The 23,991-nt window shown below is 42.8% G+C and overlaps 1 protein-coding gene across 2 annotated transcripts in view; it reads left to right on the top strand.

Moving 5' to 3' along the window:
* Positions 1-2,411: 2,411 nt before the first annotated feature.
* The window catches only part of smarcc1a (SWI/SNF related BAF chromatin remodeling complex subunit C1a), a 101,468-nt gene continuing 79,888 nt past the window's right edge, over positions 2,412-23,991 (top strand). For both annotated transcript variants that reach the window (XM_084335691.1, XM_084335690.1), the window contains exons 1-7: positions 2,412-2,634; positions 3,741-3,860; positions 7,986-8,071; positions 12,550-12,631; positions 16,713-16,805; positions 17,729-17,798; positions 18,157-18,226. In XM_084335691.1, coding sequence (XP_084191817.1) covers positions 2,449-2,634; positions 3,741-3,860; positions 7,986-8,071; positions 12,550-12,631; positions 16,713-16,805; positions 17,729-17,798; positions 18,157-18,226 — 707 coding nt within the window. In that variant the 5' untranslated portion in view covers positions 2,412-2,448. The remainder of the gene's footprint in view (positions 2,635-3,740; positions 3,861-7,985; positions 8,072-12,549; positions 12,632-16,712; positions 16,806-17,728; positions 17,799-18,156; positions 18,227-23,991) is intronic.

Here is a 23,991-nt window from a genome sequence, read left to right as displayed (position 1 = left end):
GTTCAAGATCATTCTGTGTAGTGTTAATTTTAGATTTCAAAATTTATTTCAGCTGTAGAAATTGGAAGTGTTGGTCTGTCCCAATGCCGTATCCTTCAGTCAAATCTTGATAAGTGATTAGGCTGTTGTCTGTGAAGATGTGGGATGTATATGGGTGATTTGCCGAGTTGAAAGTCAGGGTTGTGCCAGATTTGGGTGTATTTACAGGGGTATAATAAGTTATAATAAAACAAACAAATTTGTTGATGGGTCAAGCACTGATCTAAAGAAAAGAAAAGTTTATTTTTGATCAGTGGGGTTAACGGATCAGTAAGGTCAATGCAGCCTGATGCCTGATCTCCAATCTAATCTACCAAAATCAGCCCACTTCTTAGAGAGCTGCACTGGCTTCCCATTGCCACACAAATCGGCTTCAAGATCCTTGACCTTGCATACCATGCAGCGAAGGAACGGCTCCCTTCTACATCCAGTCAATGGTTTCTATCTACACACCTTCAACAGGCCCCTTATGCTCTGCATTGATTGATTGATTGATTGAAAAATTTATTAACAGATTGCAGAATGGGTACAGTACAGTACATCTCAATACATACAATTGTTAAGGGGATGCAGACCAGAGAAAGACTTTCGTCTTGTTTCCACCAGGGTCCCCATTTTCAATTCATCATAACATATATGACATACATGACATACAGATAGACAGTACTGCTACATCTATACATTTATGACATATCAGATTTGCAAATACAGTACTGTTTGTGATACAAAAGTGTCCAGAAAAGGAGTGTATATACATTTGGCGTAGAAACTGTACATTGGAGGAGGTTGGTGGGGTGGGGTTGGGTGGTTGGGTGAGGGCTGTACATTGGAGGTGGGGGGGGGGGGGGGGGGGGGGGGGGGGGGGGTTGGGGGGGGGGGACACACACATTTTACACTGTACATTGGAATGTTGACAAAGCCTTACTTGGTCATTTACTGTACAACTAGGTTAGGACATTTGTAGGGGCCAGTTTCGAATTGCAGTCTCACGTAGGTGTTTTTTGAGAGTGTTTTTGAAGGTGGGTAGTGATTCACATTCCTTTACAGCTTTAGGCAGGGCGTTCCACATTGATGTGGCATAATTGCGAAACGTGTTTAGTCCCTTGTTTGAGCCGAATCTGGGTTTTACATGATTTGTGGAGCTCCCTCTGGTGTTGTGATCGTGGTATTCACTGACCTTTGGGAAGTATTTTGACATGTACATGGGTACCTTGGTCGCGTAGTGTATCTTGTAGACCAGGCCCATTGCAAGTTGCTGTACTCTGTCGTCTACTCTAAGCCATCCTAGGTTGTCAAAGTGGGCAGGGGTGAGGTGGGTTCTAGGAGTCAGGTCAAGTAGTAGTCTGACTAGCTTGTTTTGAGATGTTTGTAATTTGTTTTTTAGTGCCTTTGAGGTGCTTTGGTACCATGAGGTGCAAGCATAGTCGTAGTACCCTTGAATGAGTGCTCCTGCTAGAGTCTTCAGGGTATTCTTGTTTACCAGAGAGGAGATCCGGTACAAGAATCGCGTTCGTTGGTTGACTTTTTTTATTACATTGGATGCCATTTTGTCACAGGAAAGATTAGCCTCTAGGATGGAACCCAGGTAGGTAATTTCATCTTTCCTTGTGACAATATTGTCACCCACTGTAACCGAGAAGTCGTCAGTCTTGCTGAGTTTGTTATTTGAACCGAAGAGAATGGACTCTGTTTTGCCCATGTGTAATGATAGTTTGTTGTCGGCGAGCCATATGCAGATTTTGCCTAGTTCCGAGCTGAGGGCTTTTTCAACCTGTAACTTGTTCTTGTCAGAGACCAGCAGGGCTGAGTCGTCCGCAAACAGGAACAAGTTGCAGTCACAAGCTGACGACATGTCATTTGCATAAATTAGGAATAGTAGCGGTCCTAGTATGCTTCCTTGTGGAACACCACAGCTCACTGTGAGCTGTGGCTGCCGCAGAGGCACTCCTATCCAAGCTCCTGGGGGTCATCAAAGCGGAGCAGGCTATTCTCGGTCCTCTGACCCTTAGCTGCCAGAGATGTACCCCTCCTGGTGACTTGTTGTTCAAAATCTGTAAGTTGCTTTGGCTAAAAGTGTCAGCAACACTATGAATTGAAAATGGGGGACCCTGATGTAAACAAGACAAACGTCTTTCTCTGGTCTGCATCCCATTAACAATTGTATTGAGCCGTACTGTATTGTACCCATTCTGCAATCTGTTCAATAAAGTTTTCATTCAGCTAAATTACTAGATGTAAATGGCCAAAGTGACTGATCTCCGGTAAAGGACTACCTTTCCCACAAGTCCGTTATTTATCGCGAGACTTGAATAATATCGGAAACTTTTGCGGCTGCGCAATATCATTCGAAAACTCGCACGGTGAGGGACGCCGTGGAGGAGAGAGAGAAAACCAAGCGGACAAAAAACAATGGCGACAGCGGCAACTGCAGCGGGCGGAACGGGCTCAGGGGGACCGGCGGCCGGTCCCGTTGGCGGCGGTACCGCGGTCGGACGAAAGAAAGACGGTGGGCCGACCTCGAAATACTGGGAGAGTTCAGAAACCGTATCTCAGCTCGAGACCGTACGCTCGTGGATCGGGAAGCACTACAAAAAGGTAAGCTAGCTGCACGGCTCCTCCATTGATTCCCACCGAGGCCCGCGTCGCTGCTGGCACAATGGAGCGCTAGCTTAGCCAAGCTAACGTGATCAGCGACCCAGAATCATGTCACCAAGGGGCTCGATCGCCTGGTTGCCCGCTCAGACAGATAGTTAGCTGGCCAGCGAGGTCTTTGTGGGTCATAACACCCAGTACGTCTCCAATCCAACCAAGCTAAAAAAGTGCAATGAGGTCGAGAGGTTCGGAGATAACTTGGTTAAGCTAAACGCTAGTCTGAACGAGAGGCCCTAAACGCCGTATAATGCAAACTACTGTTAGGCTAATGTTTACAAATTAATAGCTAATGTTTACAAATGAATTGGTCCGTTCTGATTGTTCAACTTCACACATGCTGTATTTGCTGCACACTATTGTTGTTGTTCCACGGAGTCGCCCCTGACTGTCTGTTATTTGAGCCATGTAGCTCTGAGCACTGCCACTGATGGACATCTAGACTCAGGGTACCGTAGCACGGAGCTAGTCACGGGATACACGAACGTCTTGCCACACAATATTGAACATAACCTAGACATCGCAGTAAGAATATCTATAAGAGGCTGTACTACGAAAACAAGCCCTGTTTGGACGTTGCACGTCTGTTCTGGCTGTGTGGAACTAGCTTGTTTTGTAATTTGTCAACAAAGCAGCTTACCACACACTGCGCGCAAGGTAGTGTGTAACATGCTGAACAAAGAATGTCTCCCGACTGACAAGTGTTCTCATGCTCAGACCGCACACACTATTCCAGACCACTTCCCATTAGTTTCTAGCGGCGATTTTGAAGAATAGAGATTATTTCTCATGTTATTAGAATAAGGCAAAATGAAAGGACTGTGCTTTGGCTCATGAATGAATTCTGTTTGCATAAGCAGCATGGCTACTTTTAATGGGGATGTGACTGGAAACAAGACAGATTATTGTGTGAATAATATTGTATTTTATTGAGGTGTGTTTGTGTATGTTTTCAAGGCCCAGTCTAGGTCTCCTTGTTGGAAATAGACACGTCTGAAGTTTGACCTGTTGGTGTGTGTGTGTCTTTATGTTCCCTCTCTGTCTTGCTCCAGTATGTCCAGACGGACTCTCCCTCCAGTAAGTCCCTGGCTGGCCTGGTGGTGCAGCTGCTACAGTTCCAGGAAGACGCCTTTGGACGCAGGGTCAACAACCCTGCCCTCACCAAGCTACCTGTGAGGACACAGACTCACTAGACACACACATACACAGACAAGGTGTATTTCTACAATGTACAGTGTTTGTGAGGACCTTCTCTATCCCTCAAGTGAACCCATACCGATAACTGTCTAAAACTAACCCTTAACGCCAACATTAACCTAACTCCTTACCCTTAACCTAACCAGAAAACACAATAGAGACCCTTTACAAATTGAGGGCCAGCCATAATGAGCCTTAAAGATGCACAACAACGGTTTTAGATAATATGAAACGAGGACCGTCTAGACTCAATTGGAACCAAGAATGTAGTGGTTGAGTCTACAAGGTACTCATTCCCGGCCAGGTGGAATGAGGACCGGTTAGACCCAACCATGCACAATGACATGCTTATTCCATGTAATTATACATGGTCGAATCTACGCTGTCCTCATTTCAAATGATCATAAATCTCAGTTCATCTTCCTCCTTTCCCAAGTTGTCGTCTTATGTCTATAATTGAGTACCATGGACTAAGAACCATATACGTTAGTTTTTTAAGTTTTCAAAGGAACAATGTTTTCAAACTTCATTATCTAAAGATGGTAAGTTAGAGTGTTGTGTTCATTCATAGCTAAGACAATAGAGGTTAAGTACTTTCTTGTGATATATTGCATTCACAACTGCAAATACATGGGCTGTCCAAAGACATTTCAAATCAAACTTATGGTTCTTTAGTGCAAGGGTTAAATTGTTCTATCTTTAAAACTGAGCCCGCTACGACCTCCGAAATGCAGCCACGTTGTAAGGCTGTCCCCGAACCCTGTTTTTAGGGTTCGGAGTTCGCTAGGGTTTTTCGAACGGACATTCGAACGTTCGTTTTTTTATGAATTCATTTTATCGTTATAGATCCTACGGGGGGCGGCATTGCATAGTCTATCGGTGAAAAAAAAATTGTTTACAGTGGTGGCTGTTCATGTAAACAAAGCACTCAGAAGAAAATAAAGCGAAAAGACGACCCGTATCGGGGTCCGACAGCAGTCAGACATAATATCATATAACGCAGACTCACTTTTTGCCGCCGGCCCGGTAGAACATCGCCGTATGAATTGGAATAGCCGTCGCATGTCTCCCAGAAGCTTTCTGGTCTGGCGGGCTTGAACTTTCCATAAATGTGTATCCAATCCATAAATCCATTTGGTTAGATCCAGTACTGTGACTGTCTGATGATGTCCAAAGCAATGAAGTCCAATAACTCCTTCTTTCTCTTCTCGCTCATTGGTTTATTATCAAATTGCAGTAGTAGGTTGAGGAGGTGGGCCCGCCGTCCAGATCCAGTTTATGTACCTAAAATAATGAATTTGTTATTATTATTAGCCTATATCATTTTGTTCTTATTACATTTATTTGAGGCCAGGCCAACAGGGCATCGCGCAGCAGCCTGCACATGGCGAATGGAGATACTTCTAATTAGCGCCCAAGAGGGCCTACTTAAATTTTTTAAATGAGCAGCCAGATTTGATGTGCCACCGTGGAATGCCAAGTGCTTGTCGCACATTTGACACACAGCCTTTCCTTTATCCTCCGGCGGGGCTGGGCGATATAACGATAAATATCGCGATATATTTTAATAATCGATATCGAATATCGAAATTAAAAAAAAATCGAAAAATCGTTTTTTTTTTAAATTAATTAAAAAAAAAATGTACCTGCAACAGGGCAGTTTTAAAACCAGAGACAGTGGACATACTTGTCTTTCTTGCCTGCAACTTAAAGTAATTTAAGGCTTTGCTTGTCCAAATGACAATACTGACCAAATTGAGATTTATTTTTCTCTTGTCCATTTATTTTGTTTGCTTTCTAATTTAAAATACAGTTTGAAACCGTCTGTACACAGTAGGCTATGTGTGCTAGCAGAACTAGACTCCAGTCACGGTGCACATGTGCGGTGGTTTGTCCACCAAAAAAGCGCCAAAAGATAGAAAATAAACTAGCAGAGCCAGAACTGTTCAACTCCCCCTGGAGCCACAGCCAGCAGAGAAGCCGGTTTACTTTCGCTTTTAAACCAGCTGCAGCCTGAGAACTGGAGTGTGAGGGGATGTAACACTAAAGATGGCGGCAACGACAAAGAATTGCTGCAAAATAAACATACAGCTGTTGTTAAAAAAAAAAAAAAAAAAAAAAAAAAAAAAAAAAAAAAAAAAAAAAAAAAAAAAAAAAGTTTAATTATCGATATCGAGAAATATGATAACATTATCATATCGTTATCGCGATATGATTTTTTTCCATATCGCCCAGCCTATTTAAAGTGTTTCCACACAGGTGACTTCTTCCCACTTCTTGCCGTTACAGCTGCTGAATAATTGAGCCGAGCGGTGACACACACCTCCTCACCTCGACTCGACTCGCGCAACTCAGGTTTTTTTTTTTTTTTGCGAAGGTTCGAACCCATTAATTAAAATCCGAACGCCAGCGTAACAAACGAACGTTCGGGTTCAGCCTTACCACGTTGGCCGCATCGCTGCTTCCCCCTTACTGTTTTATGTACCTGAAAACAATAAAAAAAGATTGAGTGTACATGGTCCTCATTCCAAATTCTGAAGTTAAAATGTCAGGGCTTGTGATTTTTAGCTCATACAACAATCACTCAGTGATGAACAGCAGATTTCTGCTCACGGTTAGACAACGTACTGTTTTCACACACGGATAAGTTAAGATCTCACTTTGAGGTGTTTGAGTCAACTAAAAAAACAGATAAGTTGGAGAAACTCAGCCTTCTCCAGGAGTGCCTGCTCAGCATTGAGAGTTGGATGGGGAGTAACTTCCTCCAGTTAAATGCTGCAAAAACGGAGGTGCTGATCGTAGCAGCAGAGAAGACTGCAGCTAAGGTGGCCACTCACTTGGGGTCCCTTAAAGACAACATATGCCCCCATCTGAGAAACCTGGGTGTTGTCTTCGACCAGGCCATGAACCTAGACAAACATGTCAAAACACTCACATGCACCTGCTTTTTTCACCTCAGAAATATTGCAAAACTACGCACCATCATATCGCACTCTGAATTAGAACTGTCCGTGCATGCTTTTATTTCCTCTAGGCTTGACTACTGCAACTCACTTTTCACCTGTCTCACCAAATCATCCACAGACAAACTACAAATGGTCCAAAATGCTCCAGCCAGGCTACTCACAAGGTCAAAAAAATCATGTCACATCACTCCCATTCTGGCATCCCTGCACTGGTTCCCGGTACACTATAGAATTCACTTCAAAGTCCTCACTTTTACTTTCAGAGCACTCCACGGTCTATCTACATCACTGAACTCATCCATCCCTACACCAACACCCGCTCACTCAGATCCGATCAGCGTCCCCAGGTCCAGGCTCAAAACAAGGGGTGGTCGAGCCTTCAAGGTGACTGCACCAAGGCTCTGGAACGCTCTCCCCCTGGACCTGCGAACTGCCCCCTCAGAAAACTCTTAAAAAAAGAAAAACTAAAAACACAATATTTAGACAGGCCTTTGGTCATATATAGGCACCCTTTTTTGTCCTCACTGTTCCTATAGTTTTGTTTTTTTAATTAGTGACTGATGATTTTATTTAAATTTTTTTATTCTATTTTATTTGGTTTCACTGTTTTTAACTGCTGTCTGTTGTTGTCATTTATTTCAGATATTTTTTTATATACTAGCTGTAGTGTAAACTTTAAAGCACCCTGTGCATTCGGGCTGTGAAGGGTGCTATATAAATAAGTCATTTATTCATTCATTCATTCAAATATTGGCTGTGTCTGAAATCCCTCAGGCGAGAGAATTTTTAAATTGGCGTGGAAGTACAGCCGCCAGTTCAGTGTTGCTATGTGTTTTTTCTTTTGGTAGCATGGTCGTGAAATTGGTATTTAGCTCTAAAAAAACTCGTAACTCTTAAATTGAACTTGAAACCTACCCTGTTGATTGTAGAACATGTCAGTGAAGTTGCACCTTTTATTGTCATTTTTGGGAGTGAAGTATAAATCCACTTCCTGAAAGTAACCATGCTAACCATGAAACCCAGAAGACGATAGACATCCGACAATTTTAAGATGGCTGAAGGGATACCCAAAAAATGCCTACAGGGGTTTTCAGACATGGCATTGATCTTGTCTTCACTCCTCTCCTTCTTCAGACCAAGAGTTTCCTGGACTTCAAGGCAGGGGGCGCTCTCTGTCACATCCTGGGCTCGGCCTATAAGTTCAAGAGCGAGCAGGGATGGTGAGTAGGCTTGTTGTCACCTTCCTGAATGTTGCCATCGGGTTGTTTCTCTCGGTATTAGAACTTGTGATGCATTAGAAAAGTAGAACATGCACATCCACTCTGATATCATTAGAGAAGTAGAACATGCACATCCACTCTGGTAGCATTAGAGAAGTAGAACATGCACATCCACTCTGGTAGCATTAGAGAAGTAGAACATGCACATCCACTCTGGTAGCATTAGAAAAGTAGAACATGCATTGCGGATAAATGCGGATTTCTCCACCGTGTGAAATGGCACCATATCTTCCACCAGATACTTGGTAAACGATCCTGTGAGGATTTTATGCTTGTTGCTGTCGCGGCCGTATTTTGTCATTCGGGAAAAGGCCTCAGCCACTCCCAACTGTCGGCCGTCCCGGTAGAAGTGCCAGCTGTTGAAGTTTGCGAGCTGCTTTTTCCGAGTTGAGCATAGGCATTTGGATGCACTGCTCGAAGATTACTTTGGAGATTAGAAGTGTTGGCGCGTTTTACACTGATCTTCTTTCCACAAATGCAGCATACAGCCTCATCTAAATTAGCCGGCTCGCCCTCCTCGCCTGGCAGAAAGCCAAAATGTGCCCAAATCGACGAGGTAACATTTTGATTAGCAACTAAAGCCATGTTTATCCTTGTTTGTTTCTCTTCTTCATCTCACAGCGACATTACCATTCTAGAGTGAGCGAAGGGTGAACGAAAATAACTTATTGAAATCGTACTTGGACAACGGAAGCCTGTATTTATTTAGGCTAGTTTATTCGCTTATTTCAATTTAGAACAATTGGTTTATGTAAGGCTATACGCCTACACAACACGCATAGTAAGAATATATAGGCTAGTTAATTCCAATAAAAATAATTCACCCCTATGGATGGTCCATTAATGGACTATACTTTCGCGCCACTACTGAAGGCGCGAAAATGCGGTCACGGACGGACCACGAAAATAGGATAATTTATCCCAAGTGAAAACACTCATTATAGCCCTAAAGTGTTGTTTTCATTATGAGTTTAGTCATGATTATACCAAATAGGCTACACATCGAATATGATTAATTTAATAATTAAATGGAAAACAAATATATATATTTCTTTAACAACCGCAGTTGTCGGGTGGTATGTTCTCCATCCGCGGGTACCTTGACACAACCCGGTATTGCGGTTATGCGGTTACCACGGCAGGCCTAGGTTCACCACAAGATGTAAACCACCGGTGAGCCTCAAAAACAGGAAGACCAGATTGCCAAAAATACATTTCTGGACAGTTCTGGAACAACATCCTATGGACAGATGAGACGAAGATCAGCTTGTACGAGAATTATGAGAAGAGTATGGAGAAGGAAAAGATCTGCTCATGATTCAAAGCACGGTGATACTAGTGTTATGGCGTGGGCATGTATCAGGGATGTGATTTCTCAGTTTTTAACCGGATTTCCGGTTTTTCTGACCTAAAATCACGATAAAAAAATATTCATAAATAAAAAATTTTAAAGGGTAAAAAAAGAAATAAATTTAAATTAAATTTTTTTTTATGTTTTGATTATTTGTCCACCTGGTCTAAGTGAAACGTGAAAGCATCATTTATCAGACCTGCTATTCTTGCGTAACAGATTTTCATTGGCTATCGATAATGTTAGCAGTTTTGTTGAGTGGCGCGAGATGCTGTAAATTGATTGATTGATTGATTGAAAATTGTATTAACAGATTGCAGAATGGGTACAATACAGTACAGCTCAATATACACAATTGTTAAGGGGATGCAGACCAGAGAAAGACTTTCATCTTGTTTACATCAGGGTTGGGGGGGCGGGGTGGGGGGGGGGGTAACTGTACCCAGGTAAAAAGAAAAACGTTCAGGTGTCCCGAACGCATGAATACTTTCGGCAGCCAACATGCCCTTCCGCGTTGCTCTGATTGGCCGAGCGCGCGCATGCGCATGAGCCGCGACAAGCTCCTCAGCCAGGCAGGACCACTAACGCAATTTATACAAATGGAAGTATTCATTACGCCGTAACGAATCATTAAAAAAATATACCGTTAATGGGAATATGTTGTTTCTTTACACATATGTTGGATTATGTAATTGGTTTGTCATGACAAACCAATAAAACATCGCGAATTAACCGGTGGCTACAACAACACACAGTAACTACATGCATCATTGTTTACAATGAACGGTGGGGCTAATCTCGAAAGGACTGGACACGGACGGACGTGTTAAACGGCAATCAATTAATTTAATATAACAGTCCGGTTCTGTGTTTGTTTGTGTCTGTAGATTGTTGGTGAACAACTAACTTTAGGTTAGTCCTTTCGAGATTAGCCCCACCGTTCATTGTAAACAATGATGCATGTAGTTACTGTGTGTTGTTGTAGCCACCGGTTAATTCGCGATTTTTTTATTGGTTTGTCATGACAAACCAATTACATAATCCAACATATGTGTAAAGAAACAACATATTCCCGTTAATGGTATATTTTTTTAATGATTCGTTACGGCGTAATCAATACTTCCATGCATATACATTGCGTTAAGCAGAGTTTAGTATTGCTGCCTGCCTGAGGAGCGCGTCGCGGCTCACGCGCATGCGCGCGCTCGGCCAATCAGAGCAACGCGGAAGGGCATGTTGGCTGCCGAAAGTATTCACGCGTCCCGAACAGACCCACCGCGTAGGCCAGATGCAAGCCACATTTTACAATAAACCTCTGTGGGGCTGCTTAAAAATAATTATTATTATAATCGCAAATTTAATCGCAATCGCAATATCTGTCCAAAAAAATCGCCATTAGATTATTTCCCAAAATCGTGCAGCCCTAATGTACATGGGTACCTTAGTCGTGTAGTGTAAAGACGTCAACACACTAGGAAACACACTAACACTGGATTGCCTTTGTAAAACTTACCAACCAGGGAAGGTTACTTGCAAGCAGTGCCGCAGTCTGCCACTCAACACTACTCAAGGGAGAGCAAGCATTGTCCAGTTAATGCGAAGCTCTGTAGAAACATCAAACTCTCAAGCATGAGGTACAGAAGCCAACCTAGACATAACCAAGAAGCTGAGATGAAGAAATGTCACCACCTTCATTCTCAAAATCTACCTGAGAGCAAAAGAAAAGCAAAAGAGTCCATTAGTCCAACTGCAGCCCTTCGCAGTAGGCAAGACATCGAGAGGAGGCGGTTACAGGTGTTGCACAATTTGGTTGCAAAGAAGAAAGGATAAGGTGGTGTAGTGGTTAACACTGTCGCCTCACAGCAAGAAGGTCCAGGGTTCGATTCCCGCTTGGGGACCAGGTTTCCATGATGCCAGGTACCCAGGTGGGGTATCTCCCAGGCCTTTCTGTGTGGAGTTTGCATGTTCTCCCTGTGCTCGCAAGGGTTTCCCCCCCGATAAGATAAACCCAATGGAAAAACATGCACAACAACAGATCGCTAACGCTGTGGCGTCCTTGACAAAGACGGACAGGAGCACTTGGATTGGTCCCCTGGCGCGGCTCACGTTGACGCCTGTCTGCTCCCGGCTGCCCTTGGGGGGGAAGGACGACGGGATGGGTTAATCGCAGAGACGAATCGCATCAGCGATCCTACAGACAATGCATGCGTGTGTGTTCCGGTGTGTGTGTGTGTTGAGGATAATTGCCAATGCCAATTAAAGACCTCTGAGCAGGTCCTGCATTATTATAATTATTATTATTATTATAATTATTAGTGTTTGAGCCAGGATGACTTAAATTCTTTAGGGGGACACTGATATATTTGATTCATTTTCTTTGTCCCTTTCCTCTCCCACCTTCTTCTTCCCTGTGAACAGTTAAATATATAAAAAAAAAAAAAAAAAAAATAATATTGTTTAGAACATTTACATTTTTTATTCTTAAGGCGCAATCACATCCCTGATGTATGGCTGCCAATGGAACTGGCTCCCTTGTATTTATTGATGATGTGACGGCTGACTAAAGCAGCAGGATGAATTCTGAAGTGTTTCAGGCAATATTATCTGCTCATATTCAGCCAAATGCTTCAGAACTCATTGAATGGCGCTTCACAGTGCAGATGGACAATAATTCCTACACTGTTCACCCGATTTGGATACCCTCAAATTAAGTCTGCACTTAAAGCACATCTTGATTGTTTCATTTTAAGTCCATTGTGGTGGTGTACAGAGCCAAAATTGTGAAAATCTTGTCAATGTCCAAATATCTTTAGTAGGTAGGGAACATTTTGATATTACTATAGGCCTCAAAAAACCACATGGTGCATCCTTAGTTAGAACGATAGCCCTGTGGCATGCTAGCAGTTAGCATCCCTGCATTATCTTCCTCAACAAGAGCCTTCCCTCCAGGCCAAAGCCTCGTCGCCCACAGACTTCTGATATGTAAACAAACAGACCTTCTTGTGGCGTCAGTTAGTTCTCTCCCTCATCTCTGCCTGTTTTCTCCTGTATCTCCTCCACAACCCAGGCGCCGGTTTGACCTCCAGAACCCGTCTCGGATGGACCGAAACGTGGAAATGTTCTTGAATGTAGAGAAGACCCTGGTCCAGGTATGTGCTGTGGTCCTCACCTACAGACTGTCTGCTAATTAGGGGTGGAACGGTACGCATTCGAACCGCACACGGTTCGGTACGACCTCCACGGTTCAGTGCATGTGTGTATTGTTCGGTTATTGGGATGCAGAGGCAGTAACTAAGTTAGCCGCGAGCTAAGCTACCTAACGTTAGCTCGTGGAGCTAACGTTAGCCGCAAGCTAACCGTGGAAACGCTCACAGCGAAGTGATTCCATGACACCAGTTCCATTAGTGGGGAAGGGGGGGGAGGCAGTATATTGACGAGGCATGACAACAGAGGTTCTAAGATAATTTCACATTTATTGGCTGTTGGTAGGGATGCCCCGATGACGTTTTTTGCCAGTTTTGTAGTTGTATTATCTGCGAGACATCGCCACCACGCAACAAGTCAAAATGCTCGCTATCTGCAAACGGCTCCACTGTCTGTGTGTATACTCTGCTTTGGTCAAATCACATTCAGCATTGCCATCTTCGCAGTGTTGTTATGAAGCATGATAGCTAATTAGCCAATGTTCAGCTGCAAAAACGAATAATGTCAATTATGTTATAAGTAGGGACGCTCGATATTGGCTTTTTTACCCATACTGATATACCGATATTGTCCAACTCTTAATTTCCGATACCGATATCAACCGATACCGATATATGCAGGGTTTCCCCCCCCCCAAAAACAAAATAATTTCAGGTAATTAACATTCCATATCTCTTGTTACTTGCTTGCCTAGGTAAATAAAGGTTATAGGAATGTAATTAAAAAAAATAAAATTAACGTTTTTTTTATTAATATTTTCCGATATCACATTTTAATGCCAATATTAAAGTTATAAGTTAGTTATAAGACATTGATATCAGGAGCTATCTGTAGCTACTGCTAGCCGGCTAGATGACGTTAGACCAGTGCTTCTCAAACTTTTTCTGTCAGGCCCCCCTTTGGCGGACCAAAATATTTTGGGCCCCCCCCCCTCGCCCCAACAAAATAGTCATGAAATGGGCCATGTTTAAATTTATTGAAATAACACCAATATCGTGACCTTTCAAATTGTGCAACCACTTTACAACTGTGCAATTGTGCAACAACATAACAATACAGTCCAATACACACTCAAAGACTGTGCTTTTAAAAAAATAGAGACATCTTGTAACATTGCAATACAATTCAATGGACACTCAAGACTGCTTTTTCAAAAATAGAGACATCTTGTAACATTGCAATACAATTCAAGGACACTGCTTTAAAAAATTATTAAAATTAAAATTATGTGAGTCATCACAGCATTAGTGGCTGCAATGAGCCTGTTTTGCACTGCACATCTTTTCAAAACGAGGTTGCAGGCTTGATACTGCCACTCTCAAGTCATGCTCAATGTTGAGCTTAGACCTGTGCTTTGTCTTCAGTGAAGCAACAGCTGAAAATCCAATCTCACAGAGATAGGATGTGGCGAAGGGAAGAAGGATGCCCACAGCCCTCTGCCCTATGAGTGGATGCTCCCTCTCCACACCAAGCCAGAATTCACTCAGTGTCTGAGCGTCCATTGCGCGTTTGGCGAGACCCCTTTGATGTGCGCCTGTAGCCCCCTCCTTTTCCCTGCCATGGCCTGCGCACCGTCAGAGCAAAAGCCCACACAGCTCTCCCATTTCAGTCCATGTTCTGTCAGGTAACTGTCAATCATTTTGAAGAGCTCATCAGCTGTCGCTCTGTTTTTGACATATTTGCAAAACAGCAGATCTTCACTCAGTGACTGGGAATTTACAAAGCGAACATAGGAAATAAGCAAACAGTCTTTATTGCTGTTAAGGCAACACGCATGTCATCCTCAAGGCTCAACTTGGCCCTATATTTTGTTTTCAGAGCTGTCATGGATGAAAAGCCAGCTTCACACAGATACTGTATGTGGTGCTGAATGGTATCAACACCTTAACTGCTGCATCATGAGATACTTGGTACTTAGCACCACACTCTGAAACTAGCTCTCCAGGTGGTATCAGATGAGATTTCAAAGAGTTCTTCCAAGAGTTTGGATGGAGATGTGTCAGGAAGCTTTGTCTCAATGTTGTCTGTAAAGTTTTTTTTTATCCAGAGTAACTTGGTGATCCTTTTCTGTGTTTTATTAAATAATGATTTTCAGATTTTGAGAAATGGTATTTTCATGGAGAACAGTGCAGCTGCAACAGATAGCACTTTAGTGAAAATTTTCTGTAATCCAAAAAAAAAAAACTTCATTTTTATTTTAATTTTTTTTATAAATCTCAAGGCCCCCCCTGTCATGCCTCTGCGCCCCCCCTGGGGGGCGCGCCCCCCACTTTGAGAAACACTGCGTTAGACAATGCATCATGTATTAAAATAAAGTGAACTATTTAGTTTACTGGGTCATTTAGTTAAAACAGTGAGCTAACGTTAGCTACCTAGCTAACGGAGGTCTCATGCTGGCCGATCGATCGGCACGGGGCATCTCTATCATTCTTAAACTGAAATGCGCATTTGTTGATATCAGGAGCTATCAGTAGCTAGCCAGTTAGACAATGCATCATGTATTAAACTAAAGTGAATAGTTGACTGTGTAGTTTTGTTTAAACAGTAACGTTAGCTAGGTAGCTAACGTTAGTTCACGAGCGATAGCTAGTTAGCCAACGCTAGCCAGCACTTGCGAAAACAAATGCCAAACTTGATTTTTTTTTTAAACTGATACCGATATTTTCCGATATCACATTTTAATATATCGATATACCGATATCGGCCGATAATATCGGTAGGCCGATAATATCGGACATCCCTAATTTATTTACCTAATTTATGTGCAATCGTTTCATTTCAGCTCAGTGTAGAGAAATGCACCGATACTAACAACCGCCTGACGACACTGTTGACACCACGTATCTGTGACACACTAGTAGTTTTGGCGGCCCTACCAACCCCCCTGAAAAAAAATTCTAGGGGAAACACTGACTTTCAAGGGAAATACTGACTTTACTCCTTATACATTTTTTTAAATTCCTGTAGCTAACAATAACAATAACATTCTATCAGACCTTTATTTTTTATTATTTAAAGTGACTCTCCCAATAGCTCCCGAAATAGATATTAAACACTTTAGACTTCTCATCTAAGTTATACACCATGATTTGAATTTCAGTGCACGAACACTCCCATGGAGCTTTTGGTGCATTCTAGTAATGCTTTTGAATTGTATTTCTAGCAATTGGGTTAGCAAGTTATGTACTAAAACCCAGAAACTGTCTGCAAGGGTGGTGAACAGGTGTTTATTGAAGTTAATATGATGTGATGAAGCAAACCACACCAGGGCCCAGTTTCCCAAAAGTACTGTAGCACTAAGAATATCTTAGCTCAGGGGTTCTCAAACTTTTTCATACCGTGACCCCATTTTATTTAGGATTTTTTTTGGGGACACCACATCGCGTAATTTCAACGTGGAATTAAGGAATAGCAAAAGAAATCATACGTTGTTGAACTTGATCATGCATATTTATTAGAAAATTTTATTACAGCACTATGTTATCAATACACATTTATAAAATGAGGCCTATTTAACCAAAATATGTTGCCAGAACATAAAAAAATAAAGATTAAATATATATATATTTTTTTTCAATGCGCTGTCACCTACCCGCAACCCCAATTTGGGTCGCAACCCATAGTTTGAGAACGACTTAGCTCATTGACTCAGAATGACACTAAGTTGATCTTAATGCCAAGAACATCTTAGCCCGTTGACTCGGAACAACACTAAGTTGATCTTAATGCTAAGAGGGTTTTGGGAAACTGGGACCAAGGCTTTGTTTTGTCAGGATACTATCTGAAGTTCTTTCCCATGCATTTCTTTGATTGAACAAATTAATGGAATCAATTGAATTGTCTCTCAAAATGCGAAGCTCATTCACCTGGCATAACCACAACCATACATAACAGACAAAATGTTCAAGGTTATTTAAATCTTTTCATTTGGCCTATAATTGACCCTCATGATTGATTGTTATATCAATAAAAATGCACTTAATATTACTCGTAGCCCATTCTAACCCAGTCCTTGTGTGCTTCCAGAATAACTGTCTGACGCGGCCCACAGTCTTCCTGTCGTCAGACATAGAGCAGAAACAGACCAATAAGCTCAAAGACATCATCAAGAGGCACCAGGTGAGTCACACCCACCAGGCAGGATGAACCCTAACAGACCAGGCAGGATGAGCCCTAACAGACCAGGCAGGATGAGCCCTAACATACCAGGCAGGATGAACCCTAACGGACCAGGCAGGATGAACCCTAACAGACCAGGCAGGATGAGCCCTAACAGACCAGGCAGGATGAGCCCTAACATACCAGGCAGGATGAGCCCTAACAGACCAGGCAGGATGAGCCCTAACATACCAGGCAGGATGAGCCCTAACAGACCAGGCAGGATGAGCCCTAACAGACCAGGCAGGATGAGCCCTAACAGACCAGGCAGGATGAGCCCTAACATACCAGGCAGGATGAGCCCTAACATACCAGGCAGGATGAGCCCTAACAGACCAGGCAGGATGAGCCCTAACAGACCAGGCAGGATGAGCCCTAACAGACCAGGCAGGATGAGCCCTAACGGACCAGGCAGGATGAGCCCTAACGGACCAGGCAGGATGAACCCTAACGGACCAGGCAGGATGAGCCCTAACAGACCAGGCAGGATGAGCCCTAACAGACCAGGCAGGATGAGCCCTAACAGACCAGGCAGGATGAGCCCTAACAGACCAGGCAGGATGAGCCCTAACATACCAGGCAGGATGAGCCCTAACGGACCAGGCAGGATGAGCCCTAACGGACCAGGCAGGATGAGCCCTAACGGACCAGGCAGGATGAGCCCTAACGGACCAGGCAGGATGAGCCCTAACGGACCAGGCAGGATGAGCCCTAACGGACCAGGCAGGATAAGCCCTAACAGACCAGGCAGGATGGGTCTCGACTGGGATTTGAACAGACCAGGCAGGATTGGTCTGGACTTGGATTCAAACAGAACAGGCTGGTCAATCATCATAAAAACTCTTTTGTTTTTTCCCCTGCTCTCTGTGGTTGTGTTCTGTCAGGGCTCCATCACAGAGGACAAGTCGAAGGCCACCCACCACATCTACCCCTCTCCATCCCAGCAGGACGATGGTACGTAAGCCTGGAACATTTTACTTCCACAACATATTTTGATTTTCCATGCTGGAAAAAAAGGGAATTTCAAGGCTTCAGTCTGGAAATTCTCATGGAAATTGAGAACATGAATCAATTGGCATGGAATATGTAAATAAGAAGGAAATTAGAATATTTCTGGTAATTATCTTACAAGTCACCAGGAATTGGCAATTCTAAGTTATTAAAACAGTTAAAACATACACAATTTGATCACTAATATTCTGGGAATTATCTGGAAAAGTATTTCCTCAAGTGGGAACCTTGGTTTTGTTATATCATGATAATTACTAATCGGTGTGTATTAGCTTTGTAATTGTGTGTGTGTGTGTTGCAGAGGAGTGGCTTCGTCCAGTCATGAGGAAAGACAAGCAGGTGCTCGTGCACTGGGGCACTTACCCAGACAGGTGAGGACTGACCTGAATTCTCCACCCTTATTCCCTTTTTAGTGCACACTCGAGCCACTACCCTCAATGGATTTCAGAGCTCACTATAAATTGAACAGTTGCACTCCGGGCGGCTGATTGGCGCAGTGGGCAAGGCGCTCGCCTCTAACGCAGGAGACGCTGGGTTCGAGCCCAGCTCTTGGCGTTGCTACCGGCTGGCCGGTCGTTCATACTAACACAATTGGCAAGTGTTAGAGGGTGGGAAAGCCGGTGGGTGGGGATTTGACGTTGTGGACGGCGGTTTGGTGACGCCGGTGCGACGGAAGCAGGACGTGACGGGGGCAGCGTGAACCTCCCGCACGTTACTCCTCGCCAGTGAGAGTTCGAGCTGCTGCGGTGAAAAGATGCGACAGGCTGCCTCCTCGTGTACCGGAGGGGACACGTGATGCAAGGCTTCTGTCCTCACTACAACCGACCTGTGGGAGGCATAGTCTAGCAACGATCAAGACAGGGGAGGGAAGAATTGGATATACGAAATTGGGATGGGAGAAAAATTTAAAATGGGGAGAAAAAGTGGATTTAAAAAAAACAGTTGCACTCTAAATGAGAATTTGTCGACTATCCTAAATACATTTGCTTGGAGCGTAAAATAATAATGTAACAAAGTAAAATTTTAGAGGGTGTAATTGTTTGCTCTCTGGTGATATTAAGCAGTGAACATGAGTTCTGCATTAAAATGTTGAACTAGACCTATGTTATGTATTTAGTTGAGTTGTGTACTTACATTATCCCAAATGTTTCCAACAATGATCAAACCGTGAGAAATCCCCTTTACCCCCTTCCTAACCCACCCTGTAGCGTGACGAACTGCTGTGCCTCCGGTATCGCAATGTGATTGGTCGATTGGCTCTTTGGGGGCATGATCAGATGATCAGGCAGAAAATGGCATATTGTACATTTAGTAGAACAAGGGGGGTAACCACTGCGCTCAGACAGGTGTGTAGTCCAACATTAATTAAGTTGCAAAAAAGGAGGTAGGGACCGCACTCGGAATATCGTTGTTTTTATTTTCAAGTTGTTATAGCGCACAAAACGTTTTCAGCCATCCGCCCGAAAATGATGAAGGCTGAGGTATGAGTTGTACGTGCAAATCTCTTTACCAATAAATATAAAGTGTGTTAAGTGTCTTAAAGTGGGTAAAGTGGGTGCTGCAGTGAGTTGTTTGTTTAAAGTGAGTGTGTGCATGTGGATGTGTGTGCTGTTGAGTGTATTTGATGGTTTGTTACATATTGTTATTGTCATTGAGCATCCTGATATTGATTCAATATAGGGATTCAATGTTTTGAACTCCTGGGCCCTGGGGATAGAAGCTTCTTCTGAGTCTCTCTGTGCTTGCCATGACCTCTGTTTTGAAGTCATGGTTCGGTACGGGTTTTCGGTACAGTGGGGGAAAGTTTGGCTTTCCATGTTCCACTCGGGTGATGTAGTTAAGCATTACATCACGCGCAGGAGTGGTTTGTGAACAATAAACCATGCCTAGGGGTGGTCGTTAGACCCCCCTAGGCATGGTTTATTGTTCACAAATCACGACTGCAAGTGGTGTAATGCTTTTATACAACTGCCACATTCAGCCAACCTTATTCCTATACAATAAACACACATTAATCGAAGATTTATTGGAAAAACCATCCGCCAGAAAAAGTAGTTCCCACAACAACAAAAAAGAGAAATTGCCTCCATGTGGAAGCAGCTCGGAAGTGCATCCAACCAACTAACACATCCAACTGTGTGTTATTGGAATGATTGAGAGAAATTGCCTCATGTGGAAGCAGCTCGGAAGTGCATCCAACCAACTAACACATCCAACTGCCTTTCAACTAAGACATCCAACCAACTAACACATCCAACTGCCTTTCAACTAAGTCATCCAACCAACATAACACATCCAACTTTTCTTTAGTTTTTAATTATGAAGTTAGTGGTTGTTATTGGAATGATTGATTGATTGATTGAAAATGTTATTACCAGATGCAGAATGGGTACAATACAGTACGGCTCAATACACACAATTGTTAAGGGGATGCAGATCTACTTTCTATAGAACTTCATTCTTAGATGCTTCTATAGAAAGTAGGTAAAACAAATTAAAAAGTTTTCTTTGCCCTATAGGAAAAAAAAGTTTTCTTCGCCCTTTTTTTTTTTTTTTTTTTTTTTAAACCTACTGTAGAGGGCCTAAACTTAACCAGTTGGAAACCAAGTGTACAGTAATACAATTAGCAATCAATCAATCAACTCCATAGGCCATGCTCACTTAGAACAGCGCAGCACTCAGCTGCTTCTACAGTCAGGTGTGTGTCGGAGCAAGACTCTCCCCCGCCGTTGCAGACAGGTGTGTGTGTGGGGGTGGGTGGGTGGGTGGGTGGGTACGCCAGCGTCGGACAGTGTGAGAGTGAGCGCTGCAGTCAGGGGGAAGGAACAAGACATTTAAAATAAAATTGCAAATAATCAATCAATCAATCCGCAATTTTTCTTTTGTTCTAAAATGACTCATGACCCATCAATTACATCATCCAACATTGTTTAAAGGACTAAGACATTTGCCGTGACAGAATCGCTTTATATTTAGTCGTTATGACTCTATCAACATATCCATTTGTTAAAGATTATTGTCCGCCATCTTGTTTTTGCCGACGGAGTGATCCTGGCGGAGTGATGTGATTCGGTTGTGGGCGGGTCCTGGGACCAGGAGCGTAGAATGGTCCCTATACATACGTGTAAATGGACTGTTTCAGCCAATCAGAATCGAGAAATTTGCATGCCGTTGTATAATGTGCAGTAACTGTTAAGTAGGGCTGTCAATGAATATTCTATATTCAAATTAATAATCGACTTGAATGCGCTGCATGACGGATAGGAGACACGCAACGTCATTGAGCTGAAGAACGTGCCAATAAATTAACAACAACAACCGCGACCATCTGTGATTTGCACTCTGAGCATTTCAAGCCCTGGTTGGAAATACTTTTTGATTTTGATTAACTTGTGGAACCTCGAGACAGTTTTATGCAAGCTATGTAAACTACAGCTGGCCTACCTTCTTTTTTATGCTAACGTTATTTTGGGAGTTCTAGCGTCAAGAATGTAAGTAGGCAACTTTTCTGTTTATTGTACTTTATTGTAAATCATCCCTCAGGGTAAAACATTATTGACGCGTTTCTGTATAAGAATGTCCGAACGATCATTAATTTGATCTCCGAGAGACCACCCCTTCTCAATCTAGCACCAATAGACCTGTCGCTAAGCCGCCCCTTTGAAAAGTCTGACAACCAAAGCCGATTGTGAATGACTGTTGATGATGGCCGCGGGGTAGTAATTTCTAACACATTATTACCTTAGACCTCCATGGTGATGCAAGCATTAGCTATAGATAACATCTCAAGCATTACTTACAGTTGACTTGATTGAAGATTACAAGAACTATGACGATAATCCATGATTACTACTATTGCTGATACATTTAGTTTAGGCTAGTGGTCCAACGCAGTATACAAGCTAGACCCGACAGTTGTGTCACTAGATGGGGGAGCGAATGAGGAAAAAAGTGAGAGCTGTCATTCTGCAACCAGAATAATCCACCTCTTTTGTAAACATGCTATGTTGGTTATTTTGTGACCCAGGTAAATATGCCAACAATCCTCCTCCATAAAGGGGTGAGATGTCAGAGAATGGTATGCTGCACATTCTAGTGTACATCAGGTCAAATGATTGATTACACTAACTATAAATGTATAGTGATAGAGACCAAAGTAGAAATACCTAATAATAAAATAGACCTAGTAATAGGGGGCGACAGTGGCTTGGGAGGTAGAGCAGTCGTCTGGTAATCCGGAGGTTCCCGGTTTGATTCTCGCTCCTCCCGGGCAGCGTGTCGAAGTGTCCTTGAGCAAGACACTTAACCCCATTGCTCCTGATGAGCAGGTTGGCACCTTGCATGGTTGCCTCCACCGTCGGTGTGTGAGTGAATGGGTAAGATGTGAGAAACAAATTGTAAAGCGCTTTGGATAAAAGCGCTATATAAATACAGCCATTTACCATTTACCAAAATACCTGTAAATCACAGTATATGGGTACAGGACATAGCTTTTCCTATATTTAATATACATATAAATAAATGCATGACAACACATTCTCAAGATAGATCACTCTGATTAGAAAAGAAAACCCACAACTAAAGTGTACATAAATAGCCACTATTTTTAATATATACAATAAATATACATGGATTTACAGTTACACAAATTGATGTACGATATAAAATACAAACGGTGCTGGAATAGCGAACAATATCATGTATCATCAGCAACTGTTGTTTCCGTCATCTACCCAGTAAAATAAAATAAAATTACTGACTGCATTACTAAAGCCTTATTTTGGAATGAAACTCTTCAAACACTATTAGCCACACAAGTCGGCCATGATAGCAAGGACTTCAGCCTCCTGTCAGGGCTGCACTTAAATAAATGTTCTTGTACTTTACTTGAGTATTTTCATTATAGGGAACTTTGTACTTTCACTCCACTACATTTCAAAGTAAATATTGTACATTTTACTCAACTACATTTATCTGAGCCTCCCCCAAAAAAGATTTAGCATACAAGACATGGCATAAATTGATGAAGATTAAGTACTTTAACATTTTAAACCAGCAATCTGAGGGACACAGAGCAGCATAAGGGCCCGCGTCCACCTGGCGCATATTTCTAGCTGAAACATGCTGGCAGTGCGCCCGGTAGAATGGGGCGGGGCGCATGCGGTGAGAAAAAGTTCAGAACGTTTCAACTCTCTAGGCTGTATGCGGCCGCATAGAAAATCTGAAAGGCGGTGAAAAAAAAAGCAGACCGCAGCGCACTTCCTACGCTCCCTCCCCATTGGAATACATTGAAAAAAGACGCGTGTGGTCATAAATGTGAGGCAGGTGGACGCGAGCCCTAACTGGACCACTTTAACAACCTTCAGGTCAATATATCGAGGGTTGAATGCACTGAAATACAAGAACACCCTATAGAATATGTACTGTACTTTTACTTTTGAAACTTAATACAGTACATTCAATATCAAATAGTTCTCTACTTTTACTTAAGTAGTAGCTACAGTACCATCTACAGTAGTAGCTACAGTACCAGCTACATTAGTTTGCTGTGCTGTTTCACTGCTAGGTATACTAAACACAGTACATAGATTATTGAATTGATCATAAGTGAATCCAGTGGCATATTTGAAATAGGCTGGTACACGGCTGTGCTGCAAGACCTCTGGTGTTAATCTATTTGGTACTTGATTATGTCTCAGAACAGTATTTTTACTCGTCAGTGATTCGATTTGTGCTTGTTGATTTCTCAATCGTTCATCTCGCTCCTCTTGTCCACCTTCCATTGGGGGAGCCTGCTCCACAGGCCGGCACTCCTCATCTGGAGTAAGAGGGGAGGAGAGATTCATTGTCACTCATGTCCTGTCTTGGGTTGACCTGTGTCGTCTCTGTGAGGGCAGTAACATCTCCAGCACACCTCATTCTGTGAAAAAAACACAAAAAGCAGAGTATTAGCTAAGCATAGACGGATAATAATAATAGTTCATTTATGGAGCATCTTTCATACATAAAATGCAGCTCAAAGTGGATTTTATTGACAACAAACATAACAACTTTGACAGATCAACATTTGTATTTGCCTTGTCAGGGATAAAACGAAAAGTCCAGGACTTATTTACATCGTTGTCCCTGTTGTTAC

Source organism: Notolepis coatsorum, assembly GCF_963971535.1.
Source record: "Notolepis coatsorum genome assembly, chromosome: 19".
NCBI lineage: Eukaryota > Metazoa > Chordata > Actinopteri > Aulopiformes > Paralepididae > Notolepis > Notolepis coatsorum.
Note: the sequence above shows the minus strand (reverse complement) of the source record. Positions and strands in the feature narration are given on the sequence as shown.